At 41.8% G+C, this 16,743-nt stretch overlaps 2 protein-coding genes across 3 annotated transcripts; one reads left to right on the top strand and one right to left on the bottom strand.

Moving 5' to 3' along the window:
* Positions 1 to 10: 10 nt before the first annotated feature.
* Positions 11 to 5,403, top strand: LOC122419156 (pyruvate dehydrogenase phosphatase regulatory subunit, mitochondrial). The gene is made up of 14 exons (XM_043433462.1): positions 11 to 906; positions 1,033 to 1,245; positions 1,361 to 1,524; positions 1,733 to 1,896; positions 2,141 to 2,324; positions 2,451 to 2,656; positions 2,743 to 3,058; positions 3,357 to 3,514; positions 3,651 to 3,799; positions 3,921 to 4,128; positions 4,406 to 4,495; positions 4,634 to 4,813; positions 4,895 to 5,095; positions 5,188 to 5,403. Exons 1-14 carry the CDS (start codon positions 647 to 649, stop codon positions 5,395 to 5,397), a joined length of 2,703 nt encoding a protein of 900 aa, XP_043289397.1. The 5' UTR covers positions 11 to 646; the 3' UTR covers positions 5,398 to 5,403.
* A 173-nt stretch (positions 5,404 to 5,576) lies between these two features.
* Positions 5,577 to 16,373, bottom strand: Not1 (CCR4-NOT transcription complex subunit 1). 2 transcript variants are annotated; one of them, XM_043433452.1, is made up of 10 exons: positions 15,613 to 16,373; positions 14,769 to 14,981; positions 14,009 to 14,440; positions 13,571 to 13,867; positions 12,513 to 13,456; positions 12,170 to 12,323; positions 8,472 to 12,082; positions 8,189 to 8,315; positions 6,565 to 8,093; positions 5,577 to 6,418 (listed from the first exon to the last, which is right to left on the bottom strand). In XM_043433452.1, the coding sequence occupies exons 1-10, from the start codon at positions 15,712 to 15,714 to the stop codon at positions 6,340 to 6,342; spliced, it is 7,488 nt and encodes a 2,495-aa protein (XP_043289387.1). In that variant the 5' UTR covers positions 15,715 to 16,373; the 3' UTR covers positions 5,577 to 6,339. The 2 variants fall into 2 exon arrangements, with proteins under 2 accessions (XP_043289387.1, XP_043289388.1); XM_043433453.1 differs by lacking the exons at positions 14,769 to 14,981; positions 15,613 to 16,373 and having other exon boundaries at positions 13,571 to 13,862; positions 14,009 to 14,123.
* Between the last annotated feature and the right edge of the window lie 370 nt (positions 16,374 to 16,743).

The raw sequence follows: 16,743 nt of genomic DNA, 5'->3' as shown, positions 1-16,743 counted from the left end.
TATTGTCGATTTCTACTCTGCTTCGTTTGACTAACATCCATTGCATGTTATTCGGTCATCTGCTCTTGTATTTTATTTATACAAATTCTTTCAACACAAAAATGAGTAAACATTTACAGCGGTAACGTATAATCACGCGGCTCATCAAAAAGCGCCAATCTAAAGCTCACTTTTTAATTGTCATGAATCAATTTTCCTACCCGGGATTTTTCCTTCAATCGTAAAATGATATATTTTTTATGATGTATATACTCTTCTCATTTATGGTCGAAATTGTTTGTCGTATATATTTGTTTGTCCTGATCTATAGCCTGCCACCTGCTGCACATTATATTATGAGAGTACTGTAAAATATCAATACTTTTTATCACATATAAATCAAACTTAATGATGTAATAAACGACGAAAGTGCTCGTAAAAAATAGAACGATGAATATATATGAATGACTAGTTTTTTTACCGCGACGGAGCAGCAACAGGTGCATATGAATATAACCTAGAAAAATGTTAAAAAATATTGTGCGTGATCCCAAAGCATACTTTCGCTCAAGTTTGGTAAATCAGCGAATAATAAAAAAGTTTTCTTTATCTGGTGGTATCTGAAACGGCGAGTCTTTGGTCAACAAAATCGAATTGAAGCAGCTCTATGAAGATGTGGCAAACTTGGAAGTTACGAGCTTTATCTAATTCGGAGAGAGTGAAATGGCGCTTTCCGGACTCGTCTCGAAAATTTGGTGCAAATTCAGCATCGGAAAATGGTAATTGTTTGGCAGAAGATTCCCACGTGAAACTTCCCAATGAAGCCAAAGTTGTAATCTGCGGAGGGGGTGTAATGGGTGCTGCGGTAGCTTATCACCTTGCTCTTATGGGACTTGGACCACGAACAGTGATCGTTGAGAGTTGCAGGCAAGTTAAAAATTTGATTTTTAGTTTATTTTTTTTCATGAATTATATTTCTCATATTTTCAGGCTGTATAAATATGAGTATACTCAAAAAATGAAATTTATTTGTGAATTGGTATTTTAATTCAGAATTGGCGGTGGATCGACGTGGCATGCATCAGGACTCGTTGGTGCTTTTAAACCCAGTTTAGCCCAAGTCAAGTTAGCCCAGGATAGTATAGCGCTTTACAAAGAACTGGAAGAAAAAGGATTGTCCACTGGTTGGAAACAATGCGGAAGTCTTTCGTTAGCTCGAACGAGAGATCGTATGACGACTTTCAGGAGAATGAAAGCTCAATCGGTGTAGGATGGTCTTTATATTAATTTCACCGGTCACCGAGTTTCACGCGTTCTTATAAGCAAAAAATATAGATTTGACAAAACAAAACATCGTAATTTCTAAAACTATGTATTCTAGATCTCGGGGAATCGAATGTCATCTCGTAACACCACAAGAGGCCCAAAAGTTATGTCCGCTTTTACGAATAGATGATCTTGTTGGTGCCATTTGGATTCCAGGAGATGGAGTCGCAGATCCCTATAAAACTTGCCTTGCCTTCATGCAGCAAGCACAACGTAAAGGTAACATCATTTTTATAACGATTCAGGAAAAAAAAATAGCCAATGCTTGTTGAGTTATTTTATGGAATATTTCTTGAAAACATACGCTCATTTTTCGTACGTAATGAGAGCTGACCTAGTAACTTTCTTATATGAAACATCCTTGTAGCTGTTTCTTTGTTATCTAAATAACTTTTAATGAGTTCTTTTTTCTAAATATCCTTTCAAGGTGTTCGAATATATGAAAATTGCAAAGTTACGAAAATCGTAACGCACGAAGATCGCGTGACAGCTGTAAAAACTTCCCGAGGTTCAATTGAGTGTGAGCATTTTGTAAACGGCGCTGGATTCTGGGCGAGGAGCGTGGGAAAATTAAGCGAACCGTACGTCAAAGTTAGTACTTAGTATATTTATATCTCTTTTCGAAACTTACATTTCTCATAAGTGTTTCGACACGTTTTAGCCCAAAAATTTGTGAGACTTTGTCGTCACACACTTATAGTCTCGCCGTAACTGTCCGTTACCCAGTTAACGACTCGTCTCTCTCTATAGTGTATACAGTATACACGAAGAAGTGAAGAAAAAACAGTATACATTTTGGAGAAAAATAATCGTTACTATTTTGCTTGATTCAAAGGTTCCCCTACATCCGGTAGAACATTATTATTTACACACGAAAGAATTCGAGGGATTGGATCCGATGACTCCCGTGATACGCGATCCGGATGGTTACATATATTTTCGCGAAAACGAAGGGCGTTTGATTGCTGGTGGATTCGAGCCGATCGCGAAACCTGCTTTCGATGACGGAACGATACCCGGTTAGCCATCAATGTAAATCCAACAAATACCTAACACTTCCTGCGGGCGCATCTCCATCTTCTCACGATCAACCAGAAGATTTCCTCTACCGTGGAATATAATTTTTTGTTTTGTCGTTTTTACAGAAAATATCGCTGAGAGGAATTTGCCGCCCGACTGGGACCATTTTCATGTATTGTTGGAGCAAATGCTTCACAGAATTCCAAAACTTGGTGATGTAAAACTCGAACGGCTGTGCAATGGTCCCGAAGCTTTCTCACCTGACTGTAAATGGATCGTTGGCGAAGCACCAGAAATACGAAATTATTATATTGCTGCTGGAATGAAAACCGTAAATTTTAGTTTGATCGTTGATTCTTGAAAGTGCTCAGTTTTATTGTTATTTCCTTATTTCTATTTTTATTCTTCGTCGATTAGGTTGGCGTGTCAGCGGCGGGCGGAGTAGGTCGAGCGACCGCCGAACTCATTGTAAACGGTTCGACGTCTTTGGACATGTACGAATTGGATGTTTCGCGGTTTCTGGGTTTGCACAATAATCGTGAATTTTTGCGTGACAGATCGCGTGAAGTTCCAAGTATACACTACGCCCTTCCATATCCTCATCTTGAATTCACGAGCGGCAGAAATTTGAGAATGTCACCGATATATCCAAAGCTCAAAGAAGCCGGTGCATTTTTTGGACAAGTTATGGGATACGAAAGACCTTCGTGGTTTCAATCAGATGATGAATGTGGTACGTAATAAACATGTAGTGCGTAAACCTCTAGATTAGAATATGATTCTGTGAAAATATACCGCTTCGCTCGGTTTGTTTCAACTTTTACATTCTCAATTTCCCTTGTGACGTAGATCATAAGCTTTTGAATCGATGATCATTCAAATAAATCCGAATGCAAGAAAAACTATTTTTCACGCTTTTTCTGATTAGTGTGGATAACAAAAATGAATATATAGAACAAACATCATTATGCTAACATTTCTAAGAGTTAAAATAAAGAATAAAAAACTTTCAACTGACGTGATCTTTTCAGATCTCAATTCGGTTGAGGGATCGGAAAATTACAAAATAGCTTATACAAATACATTCGGAAAGCCACCGTGGTTCGATCCAGTTGCTGATGAATACGCAGCTTGTCGAGAAACTGTTGGCCTGAGCGATTATTCTTCTTTCACAAAAATCGATTTGTGGGTCAGTATAGTTTTTTTTTCTTTTTTTATGTTTTTTAATGAACGTTTTTAATGAAAGATAGATTACAGTTGCGTAGATTACGATTGCGACACTTGGATGAAATGTCAACCAGTTTTGTTTTTTTTTTTTTTTTCAGTCGAAAGGCACGGAGGTTGTTGATCTTTTGCAGTATTTGTGCTCGAATGACGTCGACGTTCCGGTGGGAAGTATTATACATACGGGAATGCAAAATTCCCGTGGAGGATACGAGAACGATTGCAGTTTAGCGAGAATCGCTTTCAATCAGTGAGATTTTTTTTTATTACTGTATTTTCAAATAGACAATAACGTGATTAGCGTTTCCTCGAATCTTGCATCTAGTTTTATACTATCATCGAAAAATTATTTCTCTTGATCTTTTATATAGTTATATGATGATTGCTCCAACGATCCAACAAACACGTTGCAAGCATTGGATAAATCGACATTTACCGACTAACGGATCAGTTGTATTATCGGACGTAACTTCAGCTTACACAGCTATCTGCATAATGGGTCCTTCAACGAGACCTTTGCTATCTGAACTCACCGACACTGATTTATCACCCAAGAATTTCCCATTTTTCACATTCAAGGTAAATTTTCGCGTTCAGTTTTATTTTTATTTTTTTACTCAATCATCCATCGATTGATTTTCCACCAATTTGTATCCTCGTAAACATAATTTATAACACTATTTTGGTCTGAGAATTTTTCGGTGGTTTGGTCGAGTGTGGAATCAGTGAACACAACTTTATCAATTTATTGCTGCTATTAATTATGTGATTTTGTGCAGAAAAATAGTCGCTGTCGTTGAAAAGTATTGTGGGATAAACCAAGGTATAAAAATCTTATGATAAAGAATTTTTTAAGGAACTCGACGTGGGCCTCGCTAATGGAATTCGAACAATGAACTTAACGCACACCGGAGAATTGGGCTACGTCCTTTATATACCAAACGAGGTAAGAAATCTGAGTATAATTCCTTTTGGTATCAACTTTTCCTTCAATTCAGATCTGATTTTCATGTAATTTTAATAATTATTATAAGATTAAACGATTATGCTAATATCCGTAATCGGTATTTTGATTTCTTTTTAGTTTGCTCTACACGTGTACACAAAACTGATAGAAGCCGGTGCGAAGTATAATATACGGCACGCTGGTTATTACGCAACGCGAGCTCTGAGAGTTGAAAAATTTTATGCTTTTTGGGGCCAAGACTTGGACACTTTTACAACGCCCTTGGAGTGCGGACGTTCGTGGAGAGTTAAATTTCATGTAACGCACCATTTTCTCTTCGTATTTTCCGTACATACAATTTGTATCAATGTAAAAGAAACGATTGTTGTGTATTTTTAGAAAGACATTGATTTCATCGGACGCGAGGCTTTATTGAGACAAAGAGAAGATGGGGTCAAGCGTAAATACGTACAGTTATTGTTGAACGATCACGATCCAGATATAGATTTATGGTGTTGGGGTGGCGAACCAATTTATCGAAACGGACGCTATTGTGGAATGACTACCACCACGGGCTACGGATTTACTTTCAAGAAGCAGGCCAGTCATCCATATTCTATTAGTCCTTCATCAAACAATGGAATTATACCACCAACAATTGAGTGTCAATCTTTCTTTCTTTTTTGTTGTAGGTATGCTTAGGTTTCATCCAAAATTTGAATGAGAAGAACGAGGAAAGAGAAGTAACGAACGAATACGTACTATCTGGAGATTACGAGATCGATGTTGCTGGCATTAAATATCACGCCAAGTGTCATCTTCATAGTCCGAACCTGCCAACGAAATATCCGGACCAAGAGCGCGATGCTTATCACGCGACGAGAGATCAAATAAACACGTAAACTCAATTACTACATCGTCACGATTTTCATTAATCATTTTTCGTGTTCTTGTACAAACTTTATATACGTATATCTGTACACATACATCAATGTATAGTTTCAAATAAAAATAGTATAGAAAAGAAAAAAAAAACAAAAAAAAAGTGTTGCTAATTACGCGGGAACATCAATTCGTGCCATTTCAATTTGTGCCATTTTATTATTATCGATACGTACATCAAATACTGAAAAAACCGAACTAAAAGAAAAAAAATTATCAATGTTCTTAATTATTGATGTCACAAGCGCATCTAAGGAACACCATTCGCTTGTTGTGAGCACATATTGGTCGACGTTCGTGTTCGGTCATTAGCACTTTTGTTCATTCCTCTTACTACTATAGAGTCTACTATAGAGTTCGATACTAATACGTATTAAATACGTTTTTTATCACCAAGTATACTTGTACAATATATAAAAATCTCGATTCACATGGAAACGAGAAGGTCGAAGAGCACAAAATACTCGAAAAAAATAACTGATTACTCCGAAACTTGATTAATTCACTGCATTTTTCGCACTTCCTTATCCTTAATTTTTATTTTTATACATACGCGAGTGAGCTTTCCTTTAATAAAATATCAACATAAAGAACATATTTCGTGTTTATGTGTTCACTCACTTTTAGTATCCTTACACTTTTTATATATCACTTACATAATATCCGATTATTTTATACTTTTTTTTTAGAAAAGAAAAAAAACAACGAAAGAGCGAGGAAAAAGGTATTTAAAGTCCATGTGGCATATATGATACACACCCATCCGCGGATCAACAACTTTTTACACGCGCTTTAGTTTCATTCACCAAATTTACTGTACACTAAAGTTTTTTTTGGGCCTCGAAGTTCGAAGGGACTGAAAATGAAAAAAAATATCAAAAAAATGAAAACGAAGCGTCTTATCACTCGGGTATCTCGGGCTCGGGAGTCGGTTGCACTTGCTTCTGAACCATACAGGAACGCGCTACTGACTCGAACAGCCTGCGGAGATGAGAGAAAATATTATTAAAAAAAAACCATTGATTCCAAAATCTGTGAATAATGTATTCCAGAAAGAATACCAACAACGACGTCAAACGTAAACAAAGGAAAAATAACGAAAAGAGAAGAAAAAAACGAATACATACTTTTCAATTTCAGAAGCGCAGTGAACGAACTCGTGGGTCCAGAATTTGTATGTTGGATTTTTGATAAGTTCGATGAAAGTGATGAGCAATCCCCAAGGATGAGGGCGATTGACGATGAGACGCTCCAGTAAAACTCTAGTTATTTGTTCCTGTATCGCCTCGGTATTGGCCTCAGCGAAGAGATAGAGGAGAGTGCAGCTGAAATAGTGGGTGTGGCTGTTGGGATAGCGAAGCTGATTCGCTATTGCATTGAGGAACAAGTAACGGCCTTCAGTGTCGAGATCAACGGCGAGATTTTGGAAGATGTCCATATGAGCGGAATGAGCGATGGTTGACATGTTGGGAGTGTGTCCTTTGCTTCTTATGAAGGCAATAGCTTGCGTACCGACATACAGGACGAGAGCATTCATCAAGGGAATATTATAACGCATTCCAGCTTCTTGAGAGACTTGGAGATTGCTCCTGAGCTCCGAGAGGAAAGTAACGGGTGCTCGTGCCTTTAGGTAGAGATCGAGCTCTTTCTTGAAGCTGATAGGTTGTATCATTGAGGCAAAATTAGTGAGAACTCGGGGTGCGTGAGTGATCTCTTGAAGCATGTCGACTTTAAGATTCGGCGTGAAAGGATCCGGAAGTCTCATCGCTCTGGGGAAGGCGCTCAGTATCAAGTTCCTCATTTGTATACAATTTGGTGGGATAACGTCGCAAAATCCGTAATGATAGTCGCAAAGAAATTCCGGAAAATCGTGCAAAAGGACGAGTAATACTCGGAGCGTGCCTTTGTAGAGAAGAGTCACAGGTTTGGCAAGCTCAGCATTGCGCAAATAAGGGGCGAGATATTTAAACAAATCGATGAGCAGCTGAGCGTACATTCCCCAGCATTTTTGTTGAGGCGTTATCGCGAGCATGCGGCCAATGAATACCCGATGCGAGACAAGCTCGAGCCAGGCGTAACAGAATCCTGATGCTTTTGCGGGTCGCAGAATGTGAAGCGTGTGACAGAAAGCCGTCAGTACTTGGTAATTAACCGCCTCGAGGACCGGCTCCGGAGCGCACAATTCCAAGAACAACATTATGAAGATTCTGTGATAGGGCAGTTGTTGAAACTCCGTACCTCGCATCTCGTGATCCTGTAGCAGCACGCCTGCAACTATCCCCAATACTTTGTTCAACAGATTTATTTTCGTATGCGTGTTCGAAGTGTCGCCCGAGTGTTTAACCAGCAACGCGACTAGCCGTACAAAAGCGTCCAGGGTATGAAAACACTTGGCGCGGACGACCGAGGGTGCCGCGTTCGCCTCGGCCAGTGCCCTGTAACAAAGGTCCACGCACATTTGCGTACTGAGTTTGAAGAAGCGCGTTATTAAATCGTCCGTCTTCAATATTCCGTGAATGTTCATTTGATGCACGAACATCCCAAAAGCCTTGGTTGGATCACGCGCGTGCGTCGGACTGTGGTGCATCGTTACCCACTCGCGCAAAAGATATTCCGTCTTCTCCATCAGACCCGGGGGATCGTCGAAGTCACGTGCCTATCACAGGGAAAAAAAACACCGAATTTACTTTCATTTTCTTCTCGTAATGATTTTTACCGTGTAACAGTAATATAATCATATAAAGTTCTTACTCGAACTTGAAGTATTCCGGAATGGATATGAGCGGTTGGTCCAGCGGGTGCTCTGTCGGCGAGCATGGCTGGATCGTGATGAGCCCGTAGCGACTCTATGAGACTGGTCAGTCTAAAGAGGGAAATTCTGAAAATACATCCGAATTATAAGACTATGCTCAAAATAGATGCTTAAAAAAGTTGAATAATAATAATAATAATAAATTGGAATAAAATAAACGATCGTGATTGACGAATAAGACACGACGGAATAAGAAAAAAGAAAAAGTCGAAAAAGACTGACCCTTCGGGTGGTGCTCTGTGATGGGCCATTCTTGCCAATATCTCGATCGTGTGAAAAAGATCGGATTCGGTGACGTGGGTGGTTTGTCGTTCATCGATCAGATACAGTTGTACGAGTTGAGTAGCAAAGGCAGTGGCCATTGCATTCCCAGCATCCATGGCCTGAGCGAGAGTCAGATCGAATTGTATGAAGCTGAGAAGATGGGATCTAATGAGACAATCGACTGCTTCAAAATTGTAACGAAATTCGTCCCGGCATTCGGAGAGACAACGAGTCACGTGTTTGTTCGTCCATTGCATGCCGTAAGCGCGTGGATCTTGGAGACATTTGAGGATTCTTAGATAGAGTTCACGATAGTGGACAATTATTTCTGAATCGACAACGCCGCTAGAAATAGTGGGACCCTCGAGGAGGCCCTCGACCGCTTTTTTAAGGAGCGTCATCGCGGCTCCAGCGTCTCGGGATCTTCTTGTCAGTATGATAGATTCGAGAAGACTGTGAAGAGCTGCGTGCTGAGGGGGTGGAGCGGCTGGTCCCATAGCACTGAGAAGAACTTCGACTTCGCCAGCAAGTTTTTCCAACATCGTACCAACCTCGTCGTTGCTGACGGCTACAGCATAAGCAGCAGCTGCGGCAACGTGTTGAGCTCTTGGAACAGCAACAGCAGCGGGATTGCCGGTGAAGGTGGTAACGCTCGCGGGTTCGCTTATCGGTTTACGTATGAAGTACGGCTCGGTGTCGCGTTCAGAAAGCGGCAAAAATCCTGGTATGTTCCGGGCGAATTCTTCGTAAACGGCCATCTGCAGTGGGGTCACACCGCCGACTTTGAGTCTTATTTGTTCGGGCATGCGTTCAGCTTGATATTTGGCAAGAGGATCGCAATAACGTCTGCCCTCTTGTCGCGCTATCTTTCGAAGCTCTATCTCGTTCAAAAGTCTCTTATCCATTTCCGGTATAGCCTTCTCGATCGCGGTCTTTTGCACGAAGGCGCAAGCGAGCTCCATGTTATCCGCGGAAACTACGTTTGCCGCTTGTTCCGCGAGCTCTTTCTGCTGTGGGGTCGAACCCATCATGGCTCCGAGGAACGCTTGCTTAAGATTCGAGCTTATCGACGCGAGAATTTGATCGCGACACGTTATCATTGCCATTCCTGCAGTCAAATTTCTGACCATGTGACGCGCCGCTGTACGCATTCTCACCTCTTCCGGGTCAAGAGCAAAGTCCTTCCGGACTATTTGTTCGCTGGTCGTCAGAGCTATTTTTATCGAACGATCGACCACCGGATGTATCCATTCTTGAATCGCCCGCTCTACTGCAGGGCGTATAAATTGTTTCAAGTGAGGATGCGTTTGGAAAAGCGGCAGACTGTTGTTGATGGTTATGTGTTGCGATATGTTTGCGACCCCGGTCACCGATATGTCCATGTAATTGAATCGTGGCTCCGGTGGTCCGGTCGGCAGCGATGGTGTTGTATTGGCGGCAGGTGGTGCTGTCTTCGACACCATGGAACTCGTTGTCGTCGGTCCCACGAGATCTTCGATCGGCTCTTGGGCGGGTTGTTGTTGTTGTTGTTGTTGTTGTTGCTGCTGCTGCTGTTGCTGCTGCTGTTGTTGCTGCTGCTGTTGTTGTTGTTGTTGTTGTTGTGCCTGTTGCTGTTGTTGTGCCTGTTGTTGCTGTTGTGCCTGTTGTTGTTGTTGTGCCTGTTGCTGTTGTTGTTGCTGCTGTGCTTGCTGTTGTTGTTGCTGTTGTACGGCTTCACGAGCCTGTTGTTGGGCTTGTTGCTGCTGTTGTTGTTGCGCTTGCTGTTGCTGTTGCTGCTGAGGAACGCCTGCGCCCTCGGTTTTCTTATTCGGATGCGACAGTTGGTATTCAAGGGTACGTAATTTTTCCGGATCCTTGAGATAAACAACGGGCTTGAGCTCGGCAACATCGATGCTCAAATTTTTACACAAGACCTCGATCTCGAATTTGAGATTGAGCTTGAGATCTGGCTCTTGATGCAACTCTGCGAGAACATTCATTATCGCCATTGTCCACGGATTGGGGGGACGGAAAACCCGGCTCTTGGCGCACGATTCGAGAACTTTGGCAACGAACGGGACTACGTAAAGTAACTCTTGTTGTCCCTTGTGGTACGCCTCGACGAGGAGACTCTTGAGGTCGATGTCAATGCGTAATATAGGTTTGTTTCTTCCAAGTGTCAACATTCCCAACCAATGTCCAAGATTCTTGAGCAACGAACGGTCCGAGAAATTAGCAATACCCTTGTCACTACGGAGCAAAACTTTGATGTTGCGAAATGTCTCTCGGGTAACCATTTTGTTGACGTCCGGTACTTTGAGACAATCGAGAAAATTGGAGTACAGCGCGTGAAAATTGAGCTCTATGCTGGCGCGTTTCATCACGAGATATTGCGCCATCCACGGCCAAAATTCTTCGGTTACAATCTCACGTATCTCATCGCACTTTTGTTGAAGATTCAATTGACTCAAGTTGTTAAATATAAAAGCCGTTTTGTCCTGTAAAGCTTCCGGCGGGCTCGTAATTTTCTCCTCCTTGTCAGTCGCTACGAGGAGCGTATCGATGTTGGTAGCATTCGCAATCGACGGCCTCGCCGAGAGGGAAGTCGTCGGTGTCGTCGAAGGTTTCGACTGTGTCGTGCTCGTCGTTATCGTTGTCGTTGTAATCGTTTTGAAGGGTGTCGTAGGAGGCACGAGCATCGAGGCAAGGCTCTTGGGTAAAACAGCACCCTGAGGTCTCGTAGGTGGCTCTTGAGCTTGCAATCCGTACTCTATGTATTCTATAAGATGAGGCGGAAACTCACTAAAGTGTTGTATAGCTCGAACGTGCTCGCAGTACGTTTGATACTCCTTCAAGCGACTTTTAAAACGATCGAGAGCCGCTATACCAAAATAATACATCTTACTGCCCTCGGGTTTCCTCAGGGCGTCCAAGACGAATCGCAGGGCAAGACCAAGAGTCATGTAACTGTTAACGAGACTACGCTCAATTATACCACCGAACAATTGCGCCGTGATGTGCAATTCTTTATCCGGATATTGAGGGAAAAATCGGTACTCCTCGAACAAATTTCTTAGCATACAATTGAAGACCTCGTGCTCGCGCTTCGTGCCGGATTCTTGAAATTTTTTCAGCATATCCAGAACTTCGTCGATTGAGAGCGTCGGGTGTGGTGGATGATTGTAAATTCGTTGGAAATAACCGTTCGCCTCATCCTCGATCTCTTTCGAAACGTTCTGCCCCATATCCGGAAAGAGATTGGAGGTTTCGGGTAAACGAGTCTTCTCGATACCGCTCGGCGGGCCCAAGCGCCCGAGTCCGCCAATCGCTCCACCTCCCGGTATCACAGCCGGCCCCTGACTTCCCACTGGACCCGAATGTAGTTGCGACGACAATGGTAACATCGGAAACGGACTTGGAGACGGTCCCATCAGACGAGAGGGCGATCCTGGCGCCGATACGAGAGGACCCAATGCCCCAGGTAAATTAAATGCCGAACTGCTTGGCGGACCCAGACTCGAACCCAGCCCCATTGACGCTAGACTCGTGCTCAGATTTCCAAGAGTGTCTACCGCTTTTCCCGAGAACAGCTGCCAACATACGTTCGGTCAGGAATTACATTACATTTTCTTATAACAATGTAAACTCAAATATTTGGACTTGTAAAAAATGTATACCGGCCCGGCAAGCTTAGATGGATTGAACGGATCTAATCCTGGGTGTCTCAAAACACCTGGAGGCGGTTGTCGGCTCATCGCTCCTTTGCTAAGCATTAAACTGCAGTTTTGTACCATCGTCATGATCGCTTCGGAGCATTCGGGCGACACGCTTCTGTGAATGGATTAAAAAAATTATTCTCAATTTTCTGCACCATGAAGGAAGTATGTGTCAAGAAAAACAAAAAAAAACCTGTGAATATTGTCAACTTGATCGACAACGTAGCAAATGTAGTTTGTAAAAAAAAAAAAAAAAAAAAAATTTAATTAGGAATGTAAAAGTAGTGGCAATGAGGAGACGTACCCGGCACAAACTTGAAGGCAAGCCAAAATAGTTGTAAGAGTCTCTTGAGGAAGTTGACTGGCTTTGGGTATGGTAGGATCTTCTTTGATTCCGGTACCCATGACCTGTGGACATCTTCTTTGCAGAAACTTGACGCAGGCAGTGACGAACACTTCACCGTGATCGCGAATTTTGTCGGTGAGCCATTTCTCGAGCTTGAGATATTCGCGTCGGGAAGCAAGACAGGCGAGATCGATAACGAAGGGGAATGACTGAGCGTTGAGGAGGGCCGATAGAGCTTTGAGATCTTGGGCAACGTCGAGAATTCGAGACAATCGAGTTTGATCGTGATCACCGCGAAGATACCATTCGGCCATAGCGTGCATAATAACGGTTTTGATTTTGAGGTTGTTGGCGTGCCAAGCATGATGTAAAATAACCGCGGAATTTGGATGATTGCCAAGAAATATCGGCATAAGAGTGCTCAATAATTCTTGTCGTAAAATTGTGATCGGCGGATTAATTTGTAAAAGCGCGAGAACCAAGACGTCCGGACAATGTTGACTGGGCCATTTGAAAATTTCTTGGACCGCCCCATATAAGCCCCGCTCAGCCATGTGTAATAGAAGTTCAACGACGTTCAAAGAACGCCACGTTTGTGCCTCTTTGCTGTCACTCTCGGGTGCCGACTTCAACACGTCCACCGTTACCGAATGATATGGATGATCCGCGAAACAAAATATGTCAGGATTCTTCAATATCTGCTGGACCAGAGAAAATTGACCCTCCACGTTTTCCCAATGACGATAGAACAATTCAACCGGAAATACGTCCAACGGATAACCCTGGTGTTGCAAACCCAGTTTCAAACCCGTTATCAGGAGGTTCAAACCTTGTCGATCTTTGACGATAAATTCCGCGTGGTCCAGTTTGACGATTACTTCATTCCACAATAAGGTCGATTGCTGTTAATTACGAATGACATATCAAATTGTTATTGTATCCCATATTTCGTTCAGAACTGCCCATAGGCGCAGCCACAATTAAAAGGCTGAGAATTTGTAGAATTATCGACTCACCGTTTCTTTTAGGGTTTGTACAAAAACTTCAACGTTCCAAGTGGTGGCTGTCCCGCTGTCTAATGATTTGTCTTTGTTCGTATCCGCGTTCCCGGAAGAATTCGCCCAGAAAGACTGCAAGCGCCCGGAATCTTCGAGGCCGGTGCACGTTCGTGCCATATGAGAGAGTACGCGCGCGGCACATACAGGCGATATTTCACAAGCACCGAGTCCGGCCAGTGCTGAACGGCACTCTTCGACACTTCCGGTGAACCCATAGCCCAGCTCCATTATGAGCTCTACCAAGGAATTACTGTCCTGCAATTTTCAACAAATAGCTCACCAAAGTTACCTTTCAATTATATAAAAGCTAATATCAATTCTTTTCAGAGTCAATGAACGCGTTGAAAAATCAAAGTAAATGTTAATACTGAGGTTTTCTTAATAATATGGACTGACCATCGTCGCCATATTGAGCTCGATTGTGGATTTTTGAAATTCCCCGTCGCCTGGATACAAAAGTGGTGCGAGCACCACCGGTACCAGTTCACGGGGAAAATCACGCCTCAAATTCTTGAGAAATTTTTCTTTCGCCTCGTTGGTGAGGCCAAAATTATTAGGTTCTCGGAGAGTCTCGTAAAGCACTAGATGCAATATTTCAGGTGACGAATCGTGTAATCCCTCCTCTTGCTGCTGTTTATTGCTGTTCTCCGAGTTGGTATAATTTTTAATTAATATTGGTAATTGTTTTTGTATATCCTCTGCCGCTAGTGATCTTGTGTCTGAATTTTCTGAATGTAACAGAGCAATAGCCAAGACAACTTCTTGCACCAGAGTCAAACCGAGGACACGTCGAAAATTAAGAAATAATTTGGGTGATGGATTCAAGGTCTGAAATATAAAAACCATTACAGATTTAATAGAACATCTACATTAATCCCTTAAATAAATTTTGAATATCGGAATTGGATAAAATTTTGCAGGTAATAATTTTTTCAATATGTTTTCCTGATATTACACGTATATATGATAATTATAATAATATGAGATCGTTAATATAGGTTCTCAACTGTGTTATGGAACAAAAAACTGTTTTCTTTGCAATGTCTCATAGTTCTGGCACATCGCTATAAATCATTATCGTGCTTGAACGTGTTGACTCGGCAATGCAATTATTACAATCTGATGTTGAAAAATGTTATGTACGAAACTCTTTTACCTTCTGACGATGTAGAGAATGGTCAATGGCGTAACAAAGATTTGAGATAAGCGATGGCTTCCCGAGTAGATTGATGTATTCTTTTTTCAAAAGTTGAATTTGATAGTAATCTTTGGCGTTGATCTCAGGTGGTTCGCCTGTAGAAAAGTCGATGTACGAGAACAAACAGCGCAGCAAGTGTCTGTCCGCCTCCAGACCCTTCCACTGCACTAACTAGGACACAAATATTATCTTGGAGAGCTCACAATTAATATTGCGCACCTTATCCTCTTTCTTTTTTTTAGCCTATTTAATTTTACTGCCAAAAATACACTCAAATTTTCTAACTTTTGTGATTTAAAATGAATCATCTTTGTTCAGTCCTTAGTCTCTTGATAAAATTGAATGCTTAAATGTTGGAAAAGTTTTACAAATTTTTATGACTATCCAAAGCTAGCAATTTTAAGAAAAAATGTCTCAAAGAATTTCCATTCATTGTGTCCTTTGGTTCATGAAAAATGATAAAACACTGAAATTAAACGCAGAATAAACGTTGACGATGGTATAGGAACAAAAATTCGTGAAAATGGGTTAAAGCTAGGAGGCATACAGAATCGACGAATTTGCGCGGTTCTAGCGGGGGAATGGTGGCTGCATACAACGGGACAACGTAATTTCCAATCGACATTGGTTGATACAAGGCTGTGAAAAAATGAGTATCCAGCATATCGACTAACTTTATGCAAAGATGTGGAAAAGGAAGAAAGCGAAAGTTTAATTTCTAAAGGCAGCTGGTGCGTGGTTTTCCGCGAACAGTGGCATTTTTTTTTCTTTTTCGAATACACTACAATCGCACATAACTTACCACAGATATTTCCTCGGAAGTAGGACGTAAATTTTTCTTATTCAAATTCTCAATCAAATAACTGATTTGTGACAAAGTAAAAGACAACGAGTCCAGGTTCATAGTTCCATGAATCCGACCTCGAAAGCTTCAAACACGTTTGAAGCTTTCTTCGGTATCCACGAATAGCCTCTCCAGTTTCTTCTATCGTCAAGAGCATGAAAACTACATTTGCACTGTACTACGACCAACATCGGAATCGATATATATTTATAAATCCTTCTCTCTTCCTTCAAGTATAATATATTTTATATTTTTCCAGTATATATAATTTAAATATACATATATGTATATATGTATTATTGTTTCGAATTAATTCATTCAACACACTACGATTCCGAACGTCATGGCGAACAAAACAAGAAGGCGAGAATGTAACTGCGAACTGCGATCTGCGATCACGGATCACAGCGATGAACGTAACCACCACCACCACTACTTCTTTCTTCGTCCTTCCCCCTTCCCTCGCTCTTCGTCGTCCTCGCGACCGCTTCCCGCTTCTTCTTTTTGCCTTTTTGGCAATGGAGGGGAGGTCTCCACCGTCTGGCTCGTCTGGCTGCTGGTGGCTGGCCTCGTGTGGGTGTGGGACACAGATTCAGCCAAGCTTCCTGCGCCAGCACACGAAAACGATTGTCCGTTCAAATCATACAGTCGTGTGCGCAGATTAGAGAGAAAGGTCCACCTATCAGATCTCGGAAATCACCTCGGAACTGGAATGTTTTTGGGGAATTCGTACGAACGTTGGGACGGTGTTTTAGTGCTTGCGTGCGGAGTAAATTTTTGAGCAACTCGTATGGTGGCGGTACGATCCACCACACGATAGCAGCCTTTCGTATCTTGGGGTTTATGAATTTCAGAATTTCAAAATTAAATTCAGAAATAATACTGTACCGATATTCATCAATAGACTTTTCTATTCTAAAAAGTCTTTATCAAAGATTTTTTCCCTCTACAATTTTCTAGGTCTATAGGCAATCCAGGCATTGAATTTTTACAAGACAATCATGAAAACGACAGTGTTGCCCTGCGTACCGTTTTCGGTAAAAAAAAGCTTTCGATACCGGAATTCTTCAAAGAGAACCGAGGGAAAGG

The sequence above is a fragment of the Venturia canescens genome, chromosome 1, assembly GCF_019457755.1.
Source record: "Venturia canescens isolate UGA chromosome 1, ASM1945775v1, whole genome shotgun sequence".
Taxonomy (NCBI): domain Eukaryota; kingdom Metazoa; phylum Arthropoda; class Insecta; order Hymenoptera; family Ichneumonidae; genus Venturia; species Venturia canescens.
This window is presented reverse-complemented; position numbering and strand designations above follow the sequence as displayed.

Bases quoted from the DNA above. Each gene is read 5' to 3' on its own strand.
- LOC122419156 (XM_043433462.1), top strand. From the start codon at position 647: ATGAAGATGTGGCAAACTTGGAAGTTACGAGCTTTATCTAATTCGGAG. The intron at 2,325-2,450 runs GTTAGCCATCAA...TCGTTTTTACAG, and splicing joins CGATGACGGAACGATACCCG to AAAATATCGCTGAGAGGAAT. The intron at 5,096-5,187 runs GCCAGTCATCCA...TTTTTGTTGTAG, and splicing joins GATTTACTTTCAAGAAGCAG to GTATGCTTAGGTTTCATCCA.
- Not1 (XM_043433452.1), bottom strand. From the start codon at position 15,714: ATGAACCTGGACTCGTTGTCTTTTACTTTGTCACAAATCAGTTATTTG. The intron at 14,441-14,768 runs GTAAAAGAGTTT...TTTATATTTCAG, and splicing joins ATTCTCTACATCGTCAGAAG to ACCTTGAATCCATCACCCAA. The intron at 8,316-8,471 runs GTCAGTCTTTTT...ATGTATTTTCAG, and splicing joins CACAGAGCACCACCCGAAGG to AATTTCCCTCTTTAGACTGA.